We start from the raw sequence: 27,256 nt of genomic DNA, 5'->3' as shown, positions 1-27,256 counted from the left end.
AATATTGGCTTTGAGCCCATCTTTAAATCTCTTTTCCTATCCTCCAACATTCCGTTTTCTGTTCTTGAGTTTGGAGTAGAGCAACTGCTTTGGGAGATGGTGGTCAGGCATCTGGACAAGGTGGCCGGTCCAGCGGAGTTGATGGCAGAGGTGTAAAACAAAATGAAAGACCCACTGGGAGGCAAAAGCTGGAAAGAATTCAGTGGAATCCACACAAGAAGCTGGAGACATGTTTTAAGATACCCAAAAGATTGTTTCATTCATAAAAAGCCATCTTGTTAGATTTTGATTGAGTCCATTTGTACACCTTTTTATATAGTTTGAACAACTAATAATTGGGGAAGTATTGTATCATATATATTTCATTGACACTCAGTTGCATCATAAGGTCTGTAGGTGACATTTTTTGGAAAAACAGACAGTTGTTGTACTTCTTATGCATGATCTTGCATTAATACAGACTACACTTACTGAAATGGATGCACAATGGCTCTAGTGAAAGCAGTGAGGAGTCAGTGAAAGCAGTCTTTTTTGTGCTGGGACACAATGGTGTCTTTGCAGGGAATGACTGACTTTTAGAGACGCAAACAGAATTCAAGAGTAGCTCTTGAAGGAGCCTGCACTTTCTCTGTTGATGCTTCTTGAGCCTTATTTGTAATTTCATGAACTAATTGCGAGACCTCCGTAGGTGGGGAGATGGCAAAATGAGTTGCTGAGGATGCTTTTATGCAATTAGCAATTGGCATTTTCCCTCTCTGTCTCTCCTTGCCACCTCTTTATGTCTTCACTGAATAAATGGCTCTCTGCGGGAGCAACCTGGAGGAGGGAGAGGAAGGAAATACAAAAGGCTGAGATCCTTGGGCAGTTCTTTGGCAGTGTTTGTTTTTGTACAAATTAGTGGCAGATAACGAATAGTTGGATTTTGGAATCTTCTCCCTCAAAATCTCTTGATTGTGGGTTGCTTTGCCTTTAAAGAGGATCAGACAGATTCATATGGAAAGAGAGCTATCAATGGCAAGCAGAATGGCCAATTCCTACACATTTGTGGCTTGATTATTTGTGGATTTCATTATTCATTGATTGCTATGATTACCTATATTGCCTCTGCTGATGCACTACACAAGACCCAGAAAATAGACGTTCTCTATGTATTTGTAGGTCCTCTGGAGCTATATACTAGAAGTGGATCATAGAATTGTACTGGAGGATCTACAATTGCCTAAAGAAGTGTTCTCCAAGGAAAACAAATAGCAGTGAAGCCACCAAAGAGAATCTGAAAAGTTGAAACTCCTCTTCTCAGATTTAGGTAATGGCATCAAGAACTTTAATCCAAAATAGGATGGTTTTTTGAGGGGTCTTCTTCATGGGAATTTGTCATGCTCAGAAAACATAATTGAAATTGAATTTCTAGTCCGAAAGAGGTTTTTCTGCCTTTCTTTTAAGCCTTAGTGAATATTCTCCATATAAACTTCTCTATTACATCTGGAGCCTTTGGGTTAGAAATCCTTCTCCATACTTCTAGGCTTTTCAGGGATATTTTGAAATGTTGAAGTCAGCTGCCTGTCATGTGAACCCATTTAGAAAATCAGATTATGTTCTCACTAACTGTTGGTTATTTCCTGATTAAAATACGATGTTAAGTGTATTCTCCAGCAGTCATGGAAGGGAGCCCTTTCAACCCATAACCGGTTGGATTCAGGATCTTGCAATCAGTTTCCTTTTCCTTCTGAATTCAATGAAAAATACCCCAGCAGGCGTAGTCTTCATGGTGGCAGGCTTTGAGAACCATGGCAAAGCCTTTTCTGAAGCCAGACACGGGATAATTCCCATTACAATTTTGGCACATTCTTACAAAGACCTCACAAAGCATGCTCTGGCAGGTCCTCCTTGGTTGTTAAATGGGATACCTTCAGGGTGGTGGAAGCTTCTCTTTCTGTCCTACTAACGGGATTGGGTGCCATCTTTGTCTGTAGGGGTTTCCTCCTTGGGCGGGGTTCCAAGCAAAAAGTGTGAGTTTTATGTCCTTTGGTAGTATTTTGCCTAAAGGAAGAGATGGCTTTTCCCCTACCAAGTAATTGAAGCAGGTATTTTCACATAGAACTGGGGTGTTATCCAGTCATTGGAGCAATGTAGCCACCATGGTTCCAGTCTGTGAAATAATGGTTGATGTAGTTTGGAAAGACATAGCTATAGAGGATAGCTATGTCTCAGTGTCTCAGGGTTCTGTATGGCAGTTAAAGTGAAGTCAGGCTGCTACAACTGTGCAGTGTGGACATATTCTCTGTCTTCCTGGTTCTGTTTTTCTCATTGGAGGGAAATGTGCTTATTTGAAATCCATAGTTAGGTCATGGGAGACTGATGGATCCAGAGGGATTCCTGAGGAATCTTGGGGTTTTTCCTGCCATAGAGTCTGGCGATCCTGTCGACACCTTGGTTGATCACTATAATAGGGAGATGACCAGGGTGATAGATACGATCGCTCCCGAACGCCCCATCACGTTGCGCCGAGACACATCATCTCCTTGGTTCACCGAGGAGTTGGTTGTGATGAAACACACGAGAAGGGGGCTAGAGTGCATATGGAGGAAATCTCGAGACGTGTCTGACCAAGCACGGGCTACAGCCTCTCTTAGGGCATATACCGCGGCTATACGGGTAGCCAAGGAGTCTTTCACAACTTCCTGTATAGCGTCTGCAGCAAATAGATCATCGGAGCTGTTTCGGGTTGTCGGGGAACTCCTTCACCCACCTGCGGTGGAGGAGACCTTCGATGACCCAGCAACTCGGTGTTGCGAGTTCGCACACCATTTTGCAGGCAAAGTTGCTCAGATACGCCTTGAGCTGGACTCCAATTTCATCACAGTGCCAGGAGAGGTGATTGAGGCATCTGCTTGTCCAATTTTGTGGGATTCTTTTAGGCTTGTTCTTCCTGAGACCGTGGAGGAGGTCCTTGGTGCTGTGAGGGCGACCACGTCAGCTTTAGACCCTTGCCCGTCTTGGCTAATAAAATCGGCCAGGGAGGGGTTGGTTGATTGGTTTGTGTTGATCATTAATGCATCATTGGAGCATGGGGTTTTTCCATCTCAACTAAAACAGGTTGTGGTTCGTCCACTCCTCAAAAAGGCCTCCCTTGACTCCACGGTGCTGAACAATTACAGACCAATCTCCAACCTCCCTTTTCTGGGCAAGGTGCTGGAGCCTCCCAGCTCCAGGGTTTTCTAGATGACATAAATTACCAGGACCAGTCACAGTCTGGTTTCAGGCCTGGCCATGGCACCGAGACGGCTTTGGTCGCCTTGGTGGATGACCTCCATAGAGAGCTGGACAGGGAGAGTGTGACCTTTCTGGTTCTCTTGGACGTCTCAGCGGCTTTCGATACCATCGATCATGGTATCCTTCTGGGATGGCTCTCTGGGATGGGTCTCGGGGGCACGGTTTTGTCCTGGCTCCGATCCTTCCTGGAGGGCCGATCCCAGATGGTGAAGCTGGGAGATGCCTGCTCGGACCCCAGGCCTTCGACCTGTGGGGTCCCGCAAGGCTCTATTCTGTCTCCCATGCTTTTTAACATCTACATGAAACTGCTGGGAGAGGTCATCCGGAGTTTTGGAGTTACGTGCCATCTCTACGCAGATGACACACAACTCTATTACTCTTTTCCACCTAATTCCAAGGAAGCCCCTCGAGTGCTGGATGAGTGCTTGGCCGCTGTGGCTGTCTGGATGAGGAGGAACAAGCTGAAGATCAATCCCGACAAGACAGAGGTCCTCCTGGTCGATCGTAAACCAGATCGGGGTATAGGGTGGCAACCTGTGTTGGGCGGGGTTACACTCCCCCTGAAGTCACAGGTCCGCAGTTTGGGAGTCCTCTTGGATTCATCACTTACGCTTGAGGCTCAGGTGTCGGCGGTGTCCGGGAGGGCTTTTGCACAATTGAGACTCGTGCGCCAACTGCGACCGTACCTCGTAAAGGCTGATCTGGCCGGGGTGGTCCATGCCTTGGTCACCTCTAGATTGGACTACTGTAATGCGCTCTACGTGGAGCTGCCCTTGAACACGGCTCGGAAATTTCAACTAATCCAACGGGGAGCGGCCAGGATGTTAACTGGTGCTCCTTACAGAGAGAGGTCAACCCTCCTGTTCAAGGAGCTCCACTGGCTGCCGTTCATTTTCCGGTCCCAATTCAAGGTGCAGGTGCTCACCTACAAAGCCCTTAACGGTCTGGGACCTGCCTACCTGCGTGACCGCATCTCCGTCTATGAACCCGCACACTCTCTTCGTTCATCTGGAGAGACCCTGCTCACAATCCCACCTGCGTCGCAAGCGCAGCTGGTGGGGACGAGGGACAGGGCTTTCTCTCTGGTAGCCCCCCGACTCTGGAACTCCCTCCCCAAGGACATCAGACAAGCCCCTACATTGGCAGTCTTTAGGAAGAGCTTGAAGACCTGGCTATTCCGGTGTGCCTTTCCAGAATAGGAAAACCCCAGCAACACGTCCCAAAAGCACTTTATTAGAGATTAAGATTGTCCGCACATTGCGCCTATCCAAAAATCCTTATATATCACTCAGCACACTCAGCACTTTTTAATCTGTACCCATTACATTTGCCCGGCCTAGTTTTTATTGTATCACGGTGTGTTATTTTATTGTTTACTGTTATTGCTTTAATGTTTTTGATTTGCTTTGGTTTATATGTAATTGTTATATTGTTGTTTTATTGTGGTCTTGGCCTTTGTATGCCGTATCGAGTCCTTCGGGAGATGCTAGCGGGGTACAAATAAAGTTAATAATAATAATAATAATAATAATAATAATAATAATAATGGTTGACCTTGGAAACATTATTTTTGGGCTATAGCTTCAGACTCCCTCAGCCAGCATCTTCAAAGACTGCCAAGCTCTAGGCAATTGCCACAAAGTATGCCAACTGTTAAAGGCTGTTTGAGTTACACCAGATTTCCATTCCATTTTGTTATTTTTATTTATCATCAGTGCATATTTTTGTTTGTTTGTTTTATTAGTAACTTCCCAATTGTTTCCCATAAGGGAAACAAATGAAAGCTCTCCAAATTTCCTATATCAGCAACATGTTACTTGGGCTACACTAACACCTGCAGATTGCATGTCTTAAGCCTTTCTCACCATCACCTCTCAGCTGTGGAAAAGGTGTCATGCTCTGGATTTGTGTAGCCTGAGTCATCATTGGAAACATTTTTTGACAGCTCCCAGTATTCCCTAGCCAAAGTCCCTATTCTGCTTGCAAAAAGTTCCAAGTTGCTTTGGAGGTTGGGGTTGCCTGATAAAGTGTAGTTTTTTAAAATGTATATGTGTGTTTATATGAGAAAGGAACTGCTGCTGAGAATTGATAAGACGTTGCTCTGCAAAGAACAACGAATGGATAACGTTGACAAGCCCTGATCATCAAGGAGCCGCATGATCTTTGACTCTGTATCTGAGAATTTCAAGAGTGGCAGTTCTCTGTCATTTCTCGCAGAAAGCCAGTTGTTTCTGGCTTGCTTGGAGGCTTCATAAATCCTGTGAACTGTTGTTATGGCAGATGTATTTAATTTTTCCTCCTTGTTTCAACATTGCAGAAAATGGTCTCCCTTGATCCGCTGAACCTGCCTCTATTGTATCCCTATTGTATTGCTTTGTTTAAAAATGGTACATCACTTGTGTGTTTCTTTGGTTTTAATTGTAAGCAACCCCAGGCATTGGGTAAGCCTGAGACGTGTAACATATAACAGCACACACTCCTCCCGTCATTCTCACACTGTAGCTATTAGAGAGTTTTCCCTTAGACCTTAGGGCTAGTCTCCCTTTTGTTTTGTTCCTGAACATTTTCCAGTAGCCAAACTGATTAAGCCAAAATGGAGAGTTATCTTATAACTAGAAAAAATAAGGTGTGTAAGAAATGTTAAAAGATAAAATAGAACATTTAAAACTCTGTGTACAATCTTAGAGTTGGAAGGAACGACAAGAGCCACCTAGTCCAACAGTGGGAGTGGTCAAAGGGGAAAAGATGGGAGCAGTTCTCATGAAAAATTGGGTTATACAGGGGAAGTTATTTGGTGACATGGAGTCCCCATGAGGTCAGTCAGCACTCCACCTTAGGGCTTCAGCTGCCCAAGAGCAGGGGAAAATCTTGGCCTTGGAAGACCTCTTTTATGTACAGATGGTCTCAGGTTCCACCCCTGTCATCTCCTGTTAACAAGTGTGAGCGTCAAGTAAATGGAAAGACCTCGAAGATCAACGGCTGCTCTGAGCAGACTGTGCTGAGCAAGAGGGACCAATGGCCTGCCTCCATTGACGGTGTCATCACGTGTCCCACTATGTTTTATTTATGCTTCAAAGCTTTCTTTTGCCTGACACACAGAATTCCACTTTAGCACTTTTATAATTTGTTGTAGGAGACATCTTGCCTAGCACCTTCACCATTTCAACAGGCAGGTTATTGCTGTTTCTAGGATGTATTAGTAGATCGGGATCTGTATGCTAATAGATTGGGATTTATTAGGATTTGTATAGCAACTGTGGTATAAAATTAAAAGAAGGAATTGAGAGGATTTGAAACTGGACAGCAGAGACCTAGACTGACCACTCTAGTAGTGTGGAAAATAATTCAGCCACAAGGGCCCAATGTAGTCCTTGAGACCTCACTGTTCCCACACATCCCCTTATTCTGTTTTTCCAACGGAAAGAAGAAAAATGACACTGAGATGGTTATAATTGCTGTTTTGAGAGAGCTAAAAGACCAGCAATCCCAAACTCTCTCCAGAAAGGGGATTGGGAATGATGTGGCATCGCTTCCAGGCACCTGAATTGGAGGCCATGATGGGACATTGTGGTCACCAAAACTCTACTGCAGCTGTCACTTGCAGTAGGAGACAATAAGGACTGGCCAATATATGTTTCTGCATGAGCTGAAGGCCATCATGGCATGTCCAACTCTCTCCACAGTTGTGCATCATTGCTCCTTTGCCTTCCTGAGCAATTGTCTCTTGGCAGTGGGGGTCCCAAAGGAACCTCAGGTCTGCTATCCTGGATGCATGACTCCTGAAGAACTCTGCTCTTGTGGTATGAGAAGCAGCCAAACTGGCTGAAGCCAGGTCAGTTTCTCAGGGCATCACAAAGATTGACCTTTTGCGTTTTTGGGATCAGATAGCTGGCACAACGGCCAAATTGTATTGACTTTCTGTTTCTTTCTGGTGAGAAAGAAACAGTTGTGTTCAAAAGCTTTTTGTCTTGAAGTTCAGTTGTCTACTTGCTTTTCTTTTCTTTTTCTGAGTACCATGTTAATCTTTTGTGGCATCTTAAAGAGCTGTAGGCTTTGGAGTGTGAGAAAAAATGTGGAGGAGTAATGGCGCCATGTGCTTTTAACTAACACCAAAACCGGTTTCTCAGGTAACATGATCAGTAATTAAAAGTTGATTCTTCAGGGATACCTGATAGTGGCAGAATAACCGTTTCTCAACTTGATGTCTTTCGGGTGCACTGGAATATAGCTTCCATCCACCCGAGATGAACTAGTTGCCTTATAACTCCCTGAGATCGAGTCTTTGGAAAGCTTGGTGGGCATTGAGATGGAATTTCTTCTACTTTCTGCCCCAACCTGTAAAACAGGTCACATCACCTGAGATTATTTTGTAATTCCTGGGAGAGGGGGTGGCATAGCTTGCGACTGGATTTTTGGCTTCTTGGCATCTCTTCCCTTGCAACATTTGGGAATGCCTGTTGGAAAAAAGTAACTGCAATCATAACAGGGCTGCCCAAGGCAATCCATGTTCCAGTTACCTAGTTTTATTTCTAAAAGTTTATTCCTTGGTCATAGTGAGATCGTAATATAAGGCTACGCCACTTTGGCACTATAGTGATATTGCTTCCACATTATGACTGCAGCATACTTTTGAAAATACAATTAAATAGGACGAGCATATGAGGTGAGGTGTTCACTTTGTGGAGGGGATAGTAGGAAACCACATCCACACCATGACTGGAGGAAAGAGTATATAGAAGTGTATAGATGTTACTACAACCCATAGCAAACCAAGCTCAAAAAATTGTATGTTAAGGAGTTGTGAGAATGCAAAAACAAAAAAAAAGAAAACAAAACAAAACAAAACCAACCCTGTTATAAAACATGAAAATCCTTAAGAGGATGACTTGAAACAATTGGGCAGTCTGAAGGGAAGTCCTTTATAGGTGTATTCATTTTTTCCTGTGGAGCCCCCGGTGGCGCAATGGGTTAAACCCTTGTGCTGGCAGGACTGAAGACCGACAGGTTGCAGGTTCAAATCTGGGAAGAGGGTGGATGAGTTCCCTCTGTCAGCTCCGGCTCCACATGCAGGGACATGAGAGAAGCCTCCCACAAGGATGGTAAAATATCAAATATCCTAGACACTTGGGAAGTGTCCAGCGTGTAATCCAATACAAAAACCAGCATAGTGATCTTGTTTGCTGTGTACTAATCTTGTTGTGTTTCAAATAATAATAATAATAATAATAATAATAATAATTGTACTACTTGCCTCTCCCTGTGGCTTGAGGTGGGATACAACATCATGAAAACAAAAGAAAAAACACTATTAAATCACATACAACAAGATACACAGAGGTAAATTAAAGTTAAAATCCACTGATGTAGAGTAAAATTCACAACTTAAAATTGATTAGATATTTGGTGGATGCATGGGGGATAGTGTCCAAACTGTTGTTAGTGTTACGTAACCCAAATAGTTCCCCCATTTTGTATGTCAATAGGGTTGAAATCTTTCCAGCCGAGGTGGGCAACCTATTTTTGAGAGATTACTGGACTGCTAGGCCCCTCTCTTCCCATTGCTGCCTTTGCATGGTGGGTGTCGTAGTCTTGTCATTGATTGAGCAGATCCTCTGCTTGTATCACCTTTTCCAAGAATGGTACCATGCAGCAACATCTGTATTTTAGAAGCCCATGAAGTATTTTCTCATCCTTTAGTAGACTTTTCTGCATATGTAGACACCCCCACCTCCATCTTCTTTGTGTCCTCCTCCAAGGCCTTGTTTTGTGGCAGGGAGGCCTGGAGGCTGCTCTTGTTTCCCTGCTTCCTTCAGGGCTCGGGCGTTGCCTGGCGTGTTTGGCTGGTTAGCCAATGGCACCAGCCGGGTGCCTCTTTTGCTGAGTCATGTTGACTTGTGTGAATGAATGGCTCGCCCCATTGACAGGGGAGGAACAAAGTAGGCAGATTGTGGAGCACCGGGAGAGTTCCGGTTTCAGGCTTGATCTGGAATGGGTGTGCACCCGTGTGTAAGCTGGAACAAAACAAAAGGCACATCAAAGTTAATGGCATTTGGGATGCCTAGGCTGTTGGGGACGGACTCACACACAGTGCCAAGTGTAATTGGGGGGAAAAAGGCAATGAGATTTTGGCCTGTATGAATGGGAGTTGAGTGCCTAGATCCAGGGACGTCATGCTACCCCTCTATTCTGCCTTGGTCAGACCACACCTGGAATCACACTGTGTCCAGTTCTGGGACACGCAGTTTAAGGGAGATGGCAACAAGCTGGAGTGTGTACAGAGAAGGGTGACTAAAATAATCAAGGGTCTGGAGAACAAGCCCTATGAGGAGCAACTTAAATTGCTGGGCATGCTTAGCTTGCAGAAGAGAAGGCTGAGTGGAGACATAAAGAGGACCATGTATAAAGAGGTGAGGGGAAGTCATAGGGAGGCGGGAGCAAGCTTGTTTTCTGCTGCCCTGGAGACTAGGACATGGAACAATGGCTTCAAACTACAGGAAAAAAGGAGGTTCCACCTGAACATTAGGAAGAACTTCCTCATTGTGAGAGAGAGCTGTTCAGCAGTGGAACTCTCTGTCGCAGAGTGTGGCGGAGGTTCCTTCTTTGGAGGCTTTGAAACAGAGGCTGTATGGCCATCTGTCAAGGGTTCTTTGAATGCAATTTTCCTGCTTCTTGGCAGAATGAGATTGGACTGGATAGCCCACGAGGTCTCTTCCAATTCTATGATTTTATGTTCTGTTTTTCACCACAAAGGAGTCTGCAGTAGATCATGATAGGCCATCCTTCATGGCCCATGAATCTGATTACCTTCCAGGTGTAGAGTCTTGGCAATGGGTCCGTAAATAACTGAAGAAACCTATTATGGATTCGCATGGTATTTCTTTCGCAATGAGTACATACATTTCCAGATGGAAGGTGATCCTGAGAAGGGTTTGCTTGAGGTGACTTCTTCCTCTCAGCATGTGCCTCCCTTTTGGCCTCTTATATTTGTTCCTCTTCAAAATCCACAGCACTGTTGGTAACAGCTGACTCCCAGTTAGATGCTCAAGAGCTAGGGCTTCCCAGTTCTCTCTCGGGGCTGAAACCACATTTTTGACATTCGTTTTAAGCCCATCTTTAAATCTCTTTTGCTATCCTCCAACATTCTGTTTTCTGGAAGACGGTGATTGGGCATTCAGACCATGTGACTGGTCCAGAGAAATTCAACCTCACAGTAGATGGAACACTACCAGAAGATCCTTGTAATGCTTCCCCACTTCAGGTTTGCAAAAATTCTCATTTGAACTGCAACTGGCAGAAGATTCTGAAAATTATGAAAAGGAATTTTTTTAAGCTCTGTTCCTACCTCACTTTTTGTAACGTTTTGCCTGATGTCTTTGGTTACCCTGATAGTAACGATAAAGGTTTTGGGTTGAGAGAGGGGGGGGGGGCGTCTTTTTTGAACTTTTAAAATGTGGTGCTTCAAAACATTTGATTACAACCAGCAGAGACCCCAATTAAGCTGAAGGAACCAGAAGCCAAGTTAAGGAAAAACAAACAAGTGAGCATTGTCCAGAGTCATTGTAATTGCATAAGGCAGGCTCTAAAACCTCTCAAAGGAATGCCACGAAATATGCGATGACATAAGCTTATGGGTTTCATTCCAACATAGACCTCCTTGGCATCTTTATGCAAAACCTTCAAGAGAGGAAGACTAAAGAGGTTCTGGTTACTTATTTGTCACAAAAAAGAATGGGGAAAAATGTGGCGGGACTGGGAGATCATGCTTTGTGTGTTGGAGATATTGTGAACTTTGCATGCCAGCCTTGCGCTCTGCCCACAGAACATGGGGCTGGAGGTTGCTTCAATGCTTAGGTAGGTGTGTGGTTGCTCAAGAGGGAAAAGGGCTTGCCTTTTACTATAGGAGGGTACAGCTTGTATGGGGAAGTGATGGGGACATCAGTGAATTGGGAAAGAATGGACTTAGACATGGAGGTGTGACGAGAGGAAGTGTCTCATGATTCAATGGAAGGAGAAGAAGACCCAGTGAAAGCCTTTTCAATTATAAAAAAATTATTATGAAAAAATAGACGTATGTGTAAATTGATGTAAGTACAATCATTCCTCCACACTTGCTGGGGCTAGGGGCTTTGTGAAAGTGTAAAACCACAAATAACATCGCCATCAACAACAATGATAGTATGATCCATCTCTCCTTGCAGCTGGATTCAGAGTACAAAATAAATTGCTTTTTTAACTTGAGAGAATACCTCTCTAAGAATTTCTAGGTCTTCCAGCATGACTCCGGTTGAATTTATTTATTTATTTATTTATTTACAGTATTTATATCCCACTGGAATCTGACCATAGACCCACACTGGAAAATCTAGAGATATCTAGAAAAATCTAGGTCCCCTGCATGACTGGAGAAAGTTGACAATAGAATCATACTGGAGGTTGTAAACATCCCTAAAGAAAACATTTGAATCTAATCCACAAATAATCTAATCCACAAAAGTGAAAACCACAAATGTGGAGGGATGACTGCTTTTCTTTACCAGTGTTCCAAGAGATCTGAAAAACCAAACAGAATCAAGATAAACCTAATCCTTGAAAATGGTCAGCAAAAACTAATAACAGGAGGGGAATGCTCAAAAGGGCAGACACGTAGTAGTAGTAGTAGTAGTAGTAGTAGTAGTAGTAATAATAATAATAATAATATACAGCCAGCATAGTGATCTTGTTTGCTGTTTACTAATCTGGTTGTTGTTTATGAAATAATAATAATAATAATAATAACAACAACAACAATAATAATAATGATACACTTTATTTATATCGGAGCTCCTGGTGGCCAGTGGGTTAAGCTGCTGAATTGCTGATTGAAAGGTTGCAGGTGTGAATCCAGGGAGTGGTGTGAGCTCCCACTGTTTGCCTCAGCTTCTGCCAACCTACTAGTTCGAAAACATACAAATATGAGTACCTTCTGGTGGGAAGGTAACGGCGCTTCATGCAGTCATGCCGGCCACATGACCTTGGAGGTGTCTACAGACAACGCTGGCTCCTCGGCTTAGAAATGAAGATGAGTACCAACCTCCAGAGTCGGTCACACTCCACTCTGTCTCCCGAAGGGGACTCAGAACAGATTACAACATACACAGATAGGCAAACATTCAGTGCCTTTAATACAGTGGAATAACAATGACACACAAATACGCAGAACAAAGGCAAAGGCTTCCCCCTTTCATCTCTGGCATCTGGACGCAGTGCTCAACTCTGGCCTTGGGGAGGTGCTCTTGTTCCATTTCCAAGCCAAGGAGCCTGTTGTCCATAGACACCTCCAGGCTGTGTTGCCGGCATGGCTGCATGGGCACCTTTATTACCTTCCCGCCAAAGTGGTACCTATTGAGCTCACATTTGCATGTTTTTGAACTGCTAGGTTGGCAGGAGTTAGGGCTGACAGCAGGAACTCATCCCAGCCCGTGGCTTCAAACTGCCAACGTTTAGGTCAACAGATTCAATAGTTCAACGGTTTAACCCATTGCGCCACTGCGGCCCCCTAATAATAGCAAAGTAATAGCAAAGGAGGGGGAAATCTTTGCTTTCTGGAAAGAATTCCTCTTGTATATGACTATCTTGTCTATCCATGTTGCACTTGCATTGTACCTTAAGGCAGGCACATACTCTGAAGCAGGGCTACCCAGCACTTAATGCATCCAGAATGGTGTTTTTGCCTTGAAGCTCCTTTCTACGTTGGGTGCATTATTTTCTATTTCTTACCTAATGTCAAAAAGGGAAGGAAAAAATGCTTCATGCCTGTGTTTCTGATCCTGCAGTGCTCTTCTGAAAAGCTCTTCTGGCAGTTTTCTTCTTAAGAAGAAAACGCTGGATTTGTTTTTGCTCCCCCCTCCCTTCTCATTGAATGATGTATTTGCTGTTCTGCAGGCTAAAGATGGTGTAGGAGAAGACAGATACCTTTTTGGAGAAGCATGCAGCAAAATCAGGGCGGAGGATGGATGGAATATTTGTGTGTTAGAAGCGACTTGAGAAACTGCAAGTCGTTTCTGGTGTGAGAGAATTGGCCGTCTGCAAGGACTTTGCCCAGGGGACACTGGGATGTTTTACCATCCTTGTGGGAGGCTTCTCTCATGTCCCCGCATGGAGAGCTGGAGCTGACAGAGGGAGCTCATCCGCGCACTCTCCGGATTTGAACCTCTGACCAGTCGGTCTTCAATCCTTCTGGGACAAGGGTTTTAACCCATTGTTCCACCAGGGGCTCCTATAGATGAATCTATAGATCAGTAGATGAAACATGCATTTTCTAACCCTGATGGACTTTCTTGCAGGATTGCTTTATCTTAGTTGAGGTCTTGGGATCTGCTTTTGACCCAATACCAATTTTTCTACATTCCCATGTCTTTCAGCATCATTTATATGCCAGTAGTTTTGGTCTATAAACCCACTCTATCCTTCCTGGCCCCATGATGTTTGCCATCACTGAAATTCAGTGTGTTCAGTGCAGATATTTTTTAAAAGGGGTTGCTGTTCATTAGCTAAAGCATAATAGGCAACACTGTTTGTGTGAGTCTTCTCTACATCTCAGTGGAAACAAGAAGAGCTTATTCTTTTCTTTGCCTTCTCTAGGTGGCATTGCTGGTGGCATTGAGATCTGCATTACATTCCCTACAGAGTATGTGAAGACTCAGCTCCAGCTAGATGAGAAGGCCAACCCGCCACGCTATAAGGGGATTGGTAAGTCTTACCGTTGTGGCCTAACGGGGCTGATGGCCACTGGATATTGCCTTGCAAAATCATGTGTGCAAACCAGAAATGGGCTAGCCCCTCTCCTTCGGAAGTTAGAGGGAAATGTCATATTTTACAAGAGAATACCGGTAGCATTCGGGACTTAATAGGGTTAAGCACTTGCCCAACTGACCCTGGAGTCTCTTGGCTCTTTTGCTTGTTTTACTCGTTGCTTTCCATTTTCTCTCCAAGCAAGTGAGCACTTATAGGAGAAAGGGCTTCTGTTCAACTTTCTCTTTTCCTTTATTTAGATCAGTGGCTCTCAACTTGTGAGTCCCCAGGTGTTTTGGCTTACAACTCCCAGAAATCCCAGCCAGTTTACCAGCTGTTAGGATTTCTGAGAGTTGAAGGCCAAAACATCTGGGGACCCACAGGTTGAGAACCACTTCTTTAGATCAGGGATGGGCAAAATGCAGCCTATAGTCTGGGAACCTTCTCTCAGGGCCATTTTAATGCCCAGTTAGAGTTGGGGGCATTTTTGCTACATTTCCAGCCATGTGGGTCATTTTAGATCCAGGACTAATTCAAAACGAGGCAGCGAACAGGAAATGGTTTCTGAAAAGGAAATGACTTCACATACAAAAAAGGAGAGATGATGGCTGTAGCCTATTTGAATCCTTTCCATCGGCATCTGATTTGCCACAGAATGCAAGACCAAAGAGGGCTTGCATCTGATCCAGAATGACTCTTCTTATGTTCTTTGCTGCTACATTTATATCCTGCCTTTCCTTCAATGATGTCACTGTGATGTGCATTGCTCGTTTTGCAATCTCCTCTCAGGTCACTGTATCCTTGCAGAGTCTTGCTTCTATTTGTCCTGTTGAGCCTGGTGGCTGTCCCTCCTTGGTAGTTTCAAACTTGGACATTTCTCCCACGATGCAGCAGGCTACTAGCATCTTGATAGCAAAGAGGGATCCTGTGTGCAGTAGACAGTGGTGGATGATTCATCACCAAGACGATTCCCCAGCCGAATCAGTAAAGAGGGTGGCAGGATGCCAGATCGACCGGAACACTCTGTATTGTCCCTTTTTGCTGATTTCATGCACAATGTAGTGCTGCGGCGTCTTGTTGCTGTTTGGCACTGGAGCTCACCTTGCAAGGCAGTCCTGAGCCAGGAGTTCAGAGTGGGCTGTTCAGTTGCCAGGACACAGAAAGGAGGGGAAGGGAGAGTGCCCAGACAATGCACCCATGCTGGGACCATGCTCTGATGAAATGGTCCTCTGGTGTGGAATCTACTCAAGGCATTCGGACGCAGGGCTGTTCTTCGTGTGCTGTCCTTTTCCCTCTACCTACCTGCTTCTCTCTGAGGTAATGAAACATTTACTGGATGAAAGGGAGGAAAGGAGGGGGTAACTGAGGATACTCTGTACTTTGATTTGGCAGGAGAAACACTTGTGTTCTCACATCAGTTCCTACAGGAGATTCTGGGTTCAGGCCGTTGTTCGGTGCAAGGAGGCTGCGCATAAACTTGTGCTGAGCTCAGCTGTTCGCAGAGAGCCAGACACATGATGTAGTCTTCGATTTATACTGAGTCTGATTGTCTGGTTCACCCAGCCCATGATAGGCTCGTCTGGCAAAGATCGCACGTCTGTAGGGTTTTGGACAGATATCAGTAAGACTTGGACTTGGTGTTAGGGAAAACTACAGGAGAGCATCCAAAAACAAACAGGATACAAAAGTTGAGCATCAGCTCATTAGCTAGCAAAGCGTGAAGTGCCGTGGAGGGAAACATGCAGAGTCCAATCTTGAAAAAATCACAAAAGGTTTATTTACAATAATAAGAAATGACTGCATTTCTTAATAATCAAGAACTGGGTCTGAGGTACTCCAACACCCACCTCTTCTAAGGTTTCAAAGAGAGGGAAAACCATCAAAACACTACATCTCTCCTGACAAACAAGCAGAGAGAGATCTCAAAGCACACAACACATATTCTCAATACTAAAGTGTATGAAGGTAGAAGTCAGATTCAAAAAGCTTGCAGTAGAAAAGTATCAATTTTAAACAACTAATCAGAATGAGAGCAGAAACAGAGAGGAGAGAAGAAATTAGATATATTCCAAATGTCATACAGGAGACATGGAGGAAGGGAAACCCTCAGACTATTCTCATGCTAACTAAACTGTTCCTCATTGAGAACTTGAGACTTGGGCAGTGTGGGATTGAATCCCAACACTCGGAAGGTTCAGATGCAAGTCCCAACTGAGCCATGGAACTTGTTTTGTGACCATCACCATTTGTTACCCATTTTTCTTGCCGTTCAAGGCAAGTTACAACATGACTAAAACAGACCCAACACTATTAAAATACATATTACAAAATGCACACAAAGTGCCTTCCTTCCTTCCTTCCTCAGTCTGATTTACCTTGTAGAGTTCAAGTTAGAGAGGAGAGAGCCATATGCCCTCTTGAGCTCTTTGGAAGAAAGGCAGGATATAAATGTACCATCTACTCCTCATGTGCTGTTTGTCCTTCTCCCTGAAAATGCCAGATTAAGGCTGGGATTTTTGACATTCCAACAACATGCCCTACCCCATTTCTAAGGTCTCTTATATTTTGGCCATGATGATCCTGTATAAAGCCACCATCTTTTGTAGTTTCTCTAGCCCCATATTGTGTACTCCAACCATCAGGTCTTGAGGAGAGGCTTTCCATTTCACCTGCTATAGGTCTTCTTTCTTTTTTGCTGGAGTTGGCAGGAATTTGAGTGCCTTACAATGTGGTTCTTTACTGTCACCAAAATAGAAGCCCATGCCGCCAAAACTACTTTTTTGTGTGTGCATCTGATGGTCTCAAGATACCTTGGAAGCAATCTTGTTTTAATTGGATAGTTTTTCTGTTGTAAAACGCCCCCTTGTGGCACAAAATGCCGCGTAAGTAATATTTCTTTATTACTTTTGACCATATTCCTCCTCTAAATGATTAAAGGTAGACAAAATAGGTGAACCTGAAGTAACATTATCTCTCTTAAGGTTTCATAAACCTTCCAGGATGTCTTGAGGGTGAGACCTTGACCTATTCAGCCTGTGGCTTACACTGGGAGATCACATATATTGAGAATATGTTCAACAGTACTGATAAGAATAATATCCCCGTGGTGGTGGTGATGATGATGGTGACAATGATAATAATAATAATAATAATAATAATAATAATAATAATAATATTTTTTTATTTATTCCTCGCATCTTCTTTAGGCTTAATGATGTTGCTCTTTTTTCTCCCACCAGGGGACTGTGTGAAGGTGACGGTCCGAGACCATGGGATCAAAGGCCTGTATCGGGGCCTCAGTTCGTTGGTATATGGCTCCATACCGAAGGCTGCTGTGAGGTAATGGAGATATTTTGGATTTCACTTTGGCTCTGCTGCACTCAGGTAGTGAATGTAGATGGCACACTCCATAGCCAAATAATAATTAAATAATGCTTAAAGCTCAGAACAGTCTGCAAAGGGATTAGCCAGGACAGAAGGGATTGAACAGAGCCCTAGTGGATATGGCTGCTGCCATTTCTCTTCTTAGCCAGGAGAATAGTTATTTCACTCCTTAGGAAGTTGATTATTTTTGTGATTCTTATTATTTTAAATGTATGTTCTAAATCGGTGTTTCTCAACCTGGGGGTCAGGAACCCTGGGAGGGTTGTGAGGGGGGTGTCAGAGGGGTTACCAAAGACCATAAAAAAACAAAGTATTTTGTGTTGGTCATGGGGGTTTCTGTGTCGGATGTTTGGCCCAATTATATTGTTTGTGAGGTTCAGAATGCTCTTTGATTGTAGGTGTATGATAAATCCCAGCAGCTACAACTCCCAAATGTCAAGGTCTATTTCCCCCAAACTCCACCAGTGTTCACATTTGGGCATATTGAGTATTCGTGCCAGGTTTGGTCCAGATCCATCATTGTTTGAGTCCACAGTGCTCTCTGGATGTACATGAACTACAACTCCAAAATTCTAGGTCAATGCCCACCAAACCCTTCCAGTATTTTCTGTCGTTCATGGGAGTTCTGTGTGCCAAGTTTGGTTCAGTTCCGTCGTTGGTGGAGTTCAGAACACTCTTTGATTGTAGGTTAAATATAAATCCCAGCAACTAAAACTCCCAAATGACAAAATCACCCCCCTCCCACCCCACCAGTGTTCAATTTTGGTTATATTGGGTATCTGTGCCAAATTTGATCCAGTGAATGAAAATACATCCTGCATATCAGATATTTACATGATGATTCATAACAATAGCAAAAATACAGTTATGAAGTAGCAACAAAAATAATTTTATGGTTGGGGGTCACCACAACACGAGGAACTGTATTAAGGGGTCGTGGCTTCAGGAAGGTTGAGAAACTGGTGGAGTTTGGGACTGTAACAGCAACCAGTTGCTTTTGAAAACATCTGTCCACACAACATCCTTTCCTTCATGGGCTGCTTCTCTTCCCATCCAGGTTTGGCATGTTTGAATTCCTCAGCAACCACATGAGAGATGCTGAAGGGAAGCTGGACAGCAAACGTGGCCTCCTTGCTGGCTTGGGAGCTGGCGTGGCAGAAGCTGTGGTCGTGGTGTGCCCTATGGAAACAATAAAGGTATAACTAGGGGCAAAGGGAACAAAAGAGCACACATTCTAAGCAAGCCTCAACACCTCTGATTTCTTTGCTTTCCTTCTTAAAATGGAGACAGGAAGTGTTGTGGCATCACTTCTAGTTACCATTTTGAGAGCGACTGCAGAGTGAAATGGAAGTATTTGAAAGTAATCAAGTTTTTTGGGATGCTTTTGGGAAGGTGTGGGTTTTTTGCATGGTATGGAGTTGAGGTGCTTTCTGTATAGTTTTGGGGAAACAATTGCCCACAAGTTGTGCCAGTTTTTTTAAAAAAAGATTGGGGGTGAGGGCTACAGGAGTCACGGAAGTAGGAACCAGAGATTTTCTTAGGCAAAGAACACTCCATAGTGCTTCCTCTGAAGTAGTCTTCCAGTATCTGGTATTGTTTGGCCGTACTCTCTTCAACTAGTCACCAGACCAAACTTTGCTTTGCTTCCAAGGTCAGACAGGATCTGGTGCTTATTCTGTATTCCAATGAAATAAACATGCAGCCAAAATCAAATCTGACAGACCAAAAGGCCAGTGATTAATATGGGAATGTAGCAAGCTAGCAGAGAGAAAAAATAAAGCCATTCATTCATCTTCTGCTAAGCCACTTGCTCACCTGTCCTGAATTCCTCTTTGCCTCTGGCAACTAGATGAGATGCTGTCCTTCTCTTGGACCTTTTATTTCAAGAGGCTCTTGAGAACCGTCTTTAAATCAGGGTGTTGTACCTTCCCAAAATAATAATCATCATCATCATCATCATTCATCATCATCATCTTTATTTATATTCTACTCTATCTCCCCAAGGGGACTCAGGAGTGGATTACAGTATAAACATATATAGGCAATCATTCAATGCCTTTTTATACAGTGAACAATGACATACAATACACAACAACAACAACAACATTTTTATTGATTATCCAGTTGGCCCTATCAAAAACAGACAGTGCAAACACAACATACGTCTGGTCCTCTTAAAATAGAATACAAATATATAGGTATTTATCAACTTAAAACCAATGTAGCTTAGCCGTAGATATATGCATCAACTATCCTCATCTCCCCTACACTGCACCCCAATCTGATCTATGAACTTTGATCTCCTTTTAGCAGCTTTAAACAAATAAAGAACAACTTTTATTGTCAGAATGGGGTTGTAACCAGACAACAAAAATGAGGTTTTGGCCGCTGTATCCCAGCTTATTTTATTGCAAATAAAAGGCCATAAATATTGTTTCCTTTCTATTTCATATAGATTGCAGTGATGTAAAATGTGGTTCAGATTTTCAACTTCGGGGGCGCCACAGATACATAGTCTTTCTTCATGAGGGATATGATTGAATGACATACAATACACAAACAAAGCCAAAGATTACCTTTCCATCTCCAATGTCTGGAGGTGATGCTCAACTCTGACCATGGGGAGGTACTCTTGTTCCATTTTCCATGCTGAGGAGCCTCATGTCGGTAAAGCCTCCTGGTCATGTTTTGCTAGCATGGCTGCATGGGCGCTTTTTGCCTTTCTGCTGAAGTGGTACTTAATTATCTACTTGGATTGCATGTTTTTGAACTGCTAGGTTGGCAGGAGCTAGGATTGACAGCTGGGAGCTCACCCCGACCTGTGGCTTCGAACTGCCAACCTGGTCAGCGAGTTTTTTTGCAGCTAGCAATTTAACCTGCTGTGCTACCGTGGCCCCCCAAGGGAGAAGGGCATATCTCTGACTTGCTCATCAGTTCTTTGCTGCTCTTTGTCCGCAGGTGAAGTTTATCCATGATCAATGTTCTCCAAAGCCAAAATATCGAGGTTTCTTTCATGGAGTGCGGGAGATTGTTCGGGAACAAGGTGAGCTGAGAAATTGTTGTCTTTTCTCACTGTGAGGCAATCCTTTGGCTTATCTCTATATGCTCCTGCAGCCAGAGTGGATCAAGCGCTCCTTGTTGTTCCAGGGAGTAGGATTAGAATTAATTGACGACAGAGGCAGATTGAGACGAAGTGTTAGAAGAGGCTTCCCAATGACAGGAGTTGGACGGTGGAGCTTGCTGGCCTTTGAAAAGTACAGCCTGTTTTCTTACTGGGCCAACTTCTTTGGCTAACATTTGTCCATTTGAAGTTCAGCCAGAAAGACTCTGGGACAAAGAAACTTATTTTTTTAAATACTGCAGTAAACAATGTAGTTCTAGATTCCTCTTTAGGTCACCAAAAGAATGTGTGTGAGAGAGAGAAGAAGAGAAATGTATACGGGGGCTTGTGTTTGAGGTTTTCCCACTGTTAACTTCTCTATTTTTCATTGCTTCCTTTTGCTGTAGGCCTCAGGGGCACCTACCAAGGTTTAACAGCCACTGTCCTAAAACAGGGATCAAACCAGGCCATTCGCTTTTTTGTCATGACAGCACTCAGGAACTGGTACAAAGGTATTTGGAGAACACGATTTTTTATAATTTCCTATTAATGTCATCCTTTTCTACCTTCTTTGAGATTGGCACAGAATGATGGCAGAATCTGGAGTCCACTAACTGAAAAAGGAGGAAAAAAATTTAAAAGAGAAAAGAAATGCATATATGAAATTGCTATTTGGTTTGACATATTTGGTCCAACATAGGTAAAGGTTTTCCTCTGACATTAGGTCCAGTTGTGTTCGACTCTGGGAGTTGGTGCTCATCTCCATTTCTAAGCCGAAGAGCTGGCATTGTCTGTAGGCACCTCCAAGGTCATGTGGCCAGCATGACTTCATGGAGCGCTGTTACCTTCCCGCCAGAGCGATACCTATTGATCTACTCACAGTTGCATGTTTTCGAACTGCTAAGTTGGCAGAAGCTGGGACTAACAGTGGGAGCTCACACCGCTCCCTGGATTCGAACCTGCGAGCTTTTGGTCAGCAAGTTCAGCAGCTCAGCACTTTAACCCACTGCACCACCGGGGGTTCAAACCCAACGTTGGTCCTACAATGAATACTAGATTTAGGGTGGTTTTGTTGTGATTTTTTGCATTGCGGCCCCTATCTGCCCCTTCCTTTCTTGTTTAATGACAAAAGGCACATCAGAAGCATCTATATCTTTTATGGTACCACAAGAATCCTTTTAAGAAAAGGTGTTATTTGGCAGTTAATCTGTGCTTGTTGTGTTATGTTATGTTATGAAATATTATGATGTATTTTAGCTATGTTGTGCCTGGCCTTGAGCAGTAAGATGAGACGGGTAATACATTATTATTTTTATGTTGTTGTTGATATTGTTATTATTAAAACCTCTGAGGAGGAGGGCTGTTTAATCCGTTTCCTCTTCACTTGGGGTAATGAGGACTTAGCTCTTTACTCCAAAAAGTAACATCAACCTAGTCATCTATTTTGACTTTTTTTCTAAATAGATCTAGGCAAGGTTCTGTTTTTGACACTGCCTAAAAAGCAACAAGAAACCACCATTGAAGATTTTATTATAAATAAGAAGGTTACGTTCTACTAATTTCAGCATCACACACTTAAAAGTATCTTGGCTTAGGATGAGAATCATAGCCCAACCCATCTGGAGGGGTGGGCACTAGGTTGATAAGCTTTTAAAGTACAACCCATTCCTATTATAAATGTTGGTTGCTACTAACCCCCTACATTCTGTTTCTTTGTTTGTACTGTTATCTGCTCTTCTAGGGGACGATACAAATAAAGTCATAAACCCTCTTGTGACAGGATTATTTGGGGCTGTGGCTGGGGCAGCCAGCGTTTTTGGAAACACCCCGCTGGACGTTGTGAAGACCAGGATGCAGGTACACAACACACATCCATGGTGATGGGCTGGGGCACTATCTGGCAGCCTTGCATTGCTTTATTTTAGATCTAAGTTCCTTTGGCAGTGTTTGGTTATTCTCAGAAATAACCCCAAGGAGTTATTGTATTTTGTTGCATAATAGTCACACCTTTTATCACACTTTTTATCCTCTTTTTTTGTTGGAGGTGCAACTACTATGTGTTTTTTTTCTGTGTCAAAAGTGACTATGTGTTGTTGTTTTTTCTGTGTCAAAGGTGACTTTCTACCAGATTTGATCCGGGTAGGCCCCTTAAAAATATCAAAGATGGGATACATGACCATTGGGAATCTTTCATATTGGGATCTTTGGTTGAGGATATTGGAGCATTGCCTTGGGACAATGTTACATATTTAATATTTTTCCAGGAATATTGACAATGTATACGACCATTTCCCATTTTCCTTTCCTTCTTTGGTTTGCAGGGTCTTGAGGCCCACAAGTACAAGAGCACCTGGGACTGTGCCTATAAAATCATGAAATACGAAGGACCTCTTGCGTGAGTCTTGAATGCTTTCTTTCAAAATGCATTGCTGTTTTTCGACCCACCAGAACATGATGGAAGCATGAAAGCTTTGGACTCTGTCAGGCTTGGCAGTCTGAAAAAAAAGAGACAGAGAAGACCAGAATAGTCTCAAAATTGGGCCAGACATTGTGCAGTTCAAGTCTGCAGTTCAGACCCTCAGAATGAAGGCTGAGAATCAGATGAAGTAATCCTTGGTGGATGCTACAGACATTGTACTTACAATGTATTCTGGGACAAAACAAAAACACATCATGGCTGATCTCCTTTTCTGCAAAGTAAAGGCCAATTGTGCCTTAAGAGTTGTCTCTTGCCTCAAGGCATACTGGGAAATAGCAATACACGATGACCTCTGTATCCATGCGGGATACCTCCCAGGACTTCAGTCCTATTGAAGAAGTGACTGCCGACAAAAGCATGCCATGTAGTCATGAAGGAGGACCTACTAGGAAATACCTAGAGGGGTGCTTCTTTAGGCATTGCAGGGTCCTCCAGTGCGACTTTATGGTCAACGTCATGTGGATCCATACTTAATTGACTTGCTTGAAGAACCTTGAGGGGACATATTTTGTCAGATGTGGGTAAACTAAGCCACTTGTACTGGTCCAGTGGATATGGGGGTTGTATTGTGTAGTAGCAGGAGATACTTTTCAAAGGGGTATAAGGTGGAATTCCTCTAGGGGTGCGGGCTGCTCCAAGGATGCCCTTATTTGGTGCTGAGCCTGAATGGGGTTATGGTAGTGATGAGCTGTTGATTGACTCCCAAGTCTTTTGCTGATTGTGCCCACTCACCTTTGGCCTCTCCTCTCATAGGTTCTACAAGGGCACCATTCCTCGCCTGGGCCGGGTCTGCTTAGATGTGGCCATTGTCTTCATCATTTACGACGAAGTGGTCAAGGCCCTCAACAAAGTGTGGAAGACCGACTGAGCACTTAGGGCCTGCAGCAGAGACACGACCATCTCCCCACCTGCCAGGCAACAGCTGGCAAAAGAGCATGACCACAGAAGGCATTCTAGGGGGGATGATTTTGTTGTTGGGTGTTTTTTTTTTTGTTTTTTTTTGCTGTGAGGGGCCCCCAGCAGGCAGGCCCCCTCCATGGGTTCAAACCAGACCCGAATAGAGTCCCCGAGCTGCTGTTTCTATACCAGGCTTCGTGATACATATTTATCAGAATTAACTGTAGAGATTTTTTAAAATTATTGATTGTACACTGACATGACCAGGGGACATTTGGAAAGGGAAGGGCACGGAATTGCAGGGGCGGGGCCGCATTTATGTGCCACCTTTGGGCTAGGCCTTTTTCTGCCAACTTGAGCAAGGACAGTTCACTTAGTGCCTATAAGAAAGAGGGAGAAAAAGTGCCCTCCAATGTGGAGTGTTTTAGAATCAAAGCCAATTCTTCCCATTGGATTTGGGATGGTAATGGTGGGGTTTGCTTTTAATTGAGTTTTAGTTATTCTGCCAGTAATTGAACCCATAGATGAGCTCAAGATTGGGGGGCAAGGGGGTTAGATTTACAACTTTGTGACTGTCTTCAAGTGCTGAAGTGCACTCACCTCACTCACACACGCACATGTTTTTGTTTTTGTTTTTTGGTGATATGGACACGCTTTAACAAATGGAGAAAGGACTTTGGAGATGAAGGCAGCAAGAAAAACCTTGAGCACATTCCACGGTCATCCTCCAACGGCTTTCTCTCAGCAGAGAGCAGCACCTTGTGGCTTTTCTTTCTCTTCTGAGCCACAGCCAGGCTTCTGGCCCAGATAGGGATCACACCACTGCATTTGCGTGGCTTTTTCTTTCTCTCCCTCTCCTTTTAATTTTCTTTAAAATGGTTTGGATGGCTCAGGAACAGAGGAAGGCATCTCCGTTTGTAGATGTGTCTGTCCCCAGCACCAAGAGTAGGGGAAGCTGTTGTCTAGAGGTAGGAAACCTCTCCAGATTTACAAGGCCTTTACCCACTAAGGGAGTCCCACACACAAGGGGCAGCATGGGCAGCTGCTGTGCCAAAGTGAGGGAGCAGCTGCTACACCAATGGCAAAGACTCTGGTAGACCTTGACTTCTGTTCCCATCAGCTGGTGCCATTCATTTTGTAGGCTGGCAAACAGCATCTACCACAGGTGCCTAAAAATGTATTTTTCCTTTTTCCTTGAGTATCCTTGTTTCTCAAAATGTTGTTGCAGGGCATCTCTCAGAACTGCTGGCCTTTAGCCCTGCTGTTTGGGAGTTTGAAGCCCCATGATGTTTGATTGCAGTGGGAAGAGGAATATTTACAGTTTTTGAAGGCATCGTAGGGCACAATGGTAAGGAGTGGGCCCAGTTGCCCTGGAGGGTCTAGCCTCTTGCCAACTCAGAGAAATGGAGCTGATGGAAGGGGCTGGAGGTGGGCACAGAGGTCTTGGAAGCTGCTGACAGTGCCATCCAATGTCACCATTCCTTATTTTTCAGCCCTAGAGATAGGACACCTGTGACCTTCTTAAGTCAGTGGTGTCAAACTTGTGGCCCTCCAGATGTTTGACATCAGCTCCCAGAATTCCTGACCATTGGACAAGCTAGATAGGGCTTTTGGGAGTTGGAGTTTCAAACACCTGGAGAGCCACAGGTTTGATACATCTACTCTAAGCCGTCTTGGACTGTCCCCTTCCTCAGTTGAACCGGCATGGCAATGCTGAAGGATGTTAGGAGTTGCATTCCAGCACTGCACAGAGGGCTAGACATTCCCCTTTGTTCTACACTTTTTTCCTATGGCATTAGTGTTGCTCACATGCTAAGGAGATGCTTTAAAATGAATGTGTCCCCCTCCCCTTTCCATTATGAAAAATGACCTTCTGTGTTTGTGTAGCTTTTCCTGCTGAGTTGGGAGGGACAACCTTTCTTGCTCCCACAACAAACTCATTCCATAACATTTGCTTGTTTACATTTTCGGCTTGGAAGACGGATGCTTAGGCCTTAAAGTCAGCCAATGGCAACATGAGCTCTCCCTTTGGTGTTCTGAGGCACTCCAGTCTAGATACAAAGGGGTGCTTCCTTTTCCAAAAAGTCTTCTGCCTCCCCCCCTTTCCCCCCTCTCATTTGGTTTGAGGGCCACAGCAAGTCCCTAACGGAATAATTAAGATGTGACAAACACAACGCTGAATTTAGTCCTGCTTGTACTTTATTGGGAGGGGACTGCCTAATCGTGTCTTTTTGTTGTCCAGGTGCCAAGATAGCTTGCGGCAATACCAATCCGCGTCTGTGCCAAATTTTGTATATGTTTGTCTTTTTTGTACACTTAGTGACCCCCCCCCCCCACACACACACACACAAAAATCCCAGTGTTTGTTAACTCGCTGCTGTTGAGTTAGTTAAATGCAGCCTGTTGTTGATGGAGATGAGCGATGGAGGGAGAAAGTCGAGCGACCTCTGCTCCCTCCACCATGTTTACAGGTATGGTAGGGTTGCCAGTTGAATAAAATTATATGGCTGATTTTAAGATGTTTCGGTCTGTAGCCAGACTGTGTGAACTGTTTTGGATTGGAGCTTTGGGTAACCAACTGAACATGCAAGCGCACTGGCTGCAAGTGATAGACTTCTGATTTCACAAAAATTGAGCTATGCCTTGGCAACATCCCCCCCCTCCCCCCCATGCTCACACATTTGTGGCTTCGAATGTTAGGCTTACTGTTGTAAGATGTTCCATCTACTATGGGCTTTGATAGGCAACTGAAGGATGATTCCTGTGCCAACTGTGTGACTGAGCCAAGGTGGGGCAAGTTGCTTCTCTTCTTCACGCCAAGGCTTTGTTACCTGGACTTGCATTGAATGTTTTCCACTCTCTCACTCTGTGCCCCGGCAGCCCGACACTAGAATGATTCTGGAATATCTGAGCTCTCCAGCAGGGATGCCAACAATAAAACCAAAGTTGCCTGTTTAATAAAGTCACTTAGCTGTTTTATTTCATTTGGGGAACCTTTGGACTCTCTCCCACCAGTTCTTAACCCCACAGGAAGGACTGGGAGGGAAGAACTCACCACTGCTTTGCTGAACAACCAGAATTCTTCTGTCCAAGGTGGGCAACTGTTGTGTTGGCCTGCAGCTCACATCAGGCCTAACCATCTCAGCTAAAGGTGGGAGATTTTGGGAGTTGCAGCCCAGAACCATCTGAAAAGCCTTCTTGCTGTTACAGTTGTGTCTTAACTGCTCATTTAGTCACCACTGGTGAGAAGGCAGTGGAAAAGAAGGGCATTTGGCCTCTGCTAGGTCATTTTGGTTTCCATGCTAACTGCCTTTTCTCCTGTAAGAAGTATAGCAGTGAAGTCAGTTGGTGAA

The 27,256-nt window shown here is 44.0% G+C and overlaps 1 protein-coding gene across 1 annotated transcript in view; it reads left to right on the top strand.

The window, feature by feature from the left end:
* SLC25A1 (solute carrier family 25 member 1) overlaps positions 1-26,865 on the top strand; it is a 39,148-nt gene extending 12,283 nt beyond the window's left edge. The window contains exons 2-9 of the mRNA XM_060785932.2: positions 13,894-14,001; positions 17,283-17,382; positions 18,485-18,623; positions 20,386-20,470; positions 20,935-21,039; positions 22,269-22,384; positions 22,849-22,922; positions 23,760-26,865. Coding sequence (XP_060641915.1) covers positions 13,894-14,001; positions 17,283-17,382; positions 18,485-18,623; positions 20,386-20,470; positions 20,935-21,039; positions 22,269-22,384; positions 22,849-22,922; positions 23,760-23,874 — 842 coding nt within the window. The 3' untranslated portion in view covers positions 23,875-26,865. The remainder of the gene's footprint in view (positions 1-13,893; positions 14,002-17,282; positions 17,383-18,484; positions 18,624-20,385; positions 20,471-20,934; positions 21,040-22,268; positions 22,385-22,848; positions 22,923-23,759) is intronic.
* Positions 26,866-27,256: the final 391 nt, after the last annotated feature.

Source organism: Anolis sagrei, chromosome X (assembly GCF_037176765.1).
Source record: "Anolis sagrei isolate rAnoSag1 chromosome X, rAnoSag1.mat, whole genome shotgun sequence".
NCBI lineage: Eukaryota > Metazoa > Chordata > Lepidosauria > Squamata > Dactyloidae > Anolis > Anolis sagrei.
Note: the sequence above shows the minus strand (reverse complement) of the source record. Positions and strands in the feature narration are given on the sequence as shown.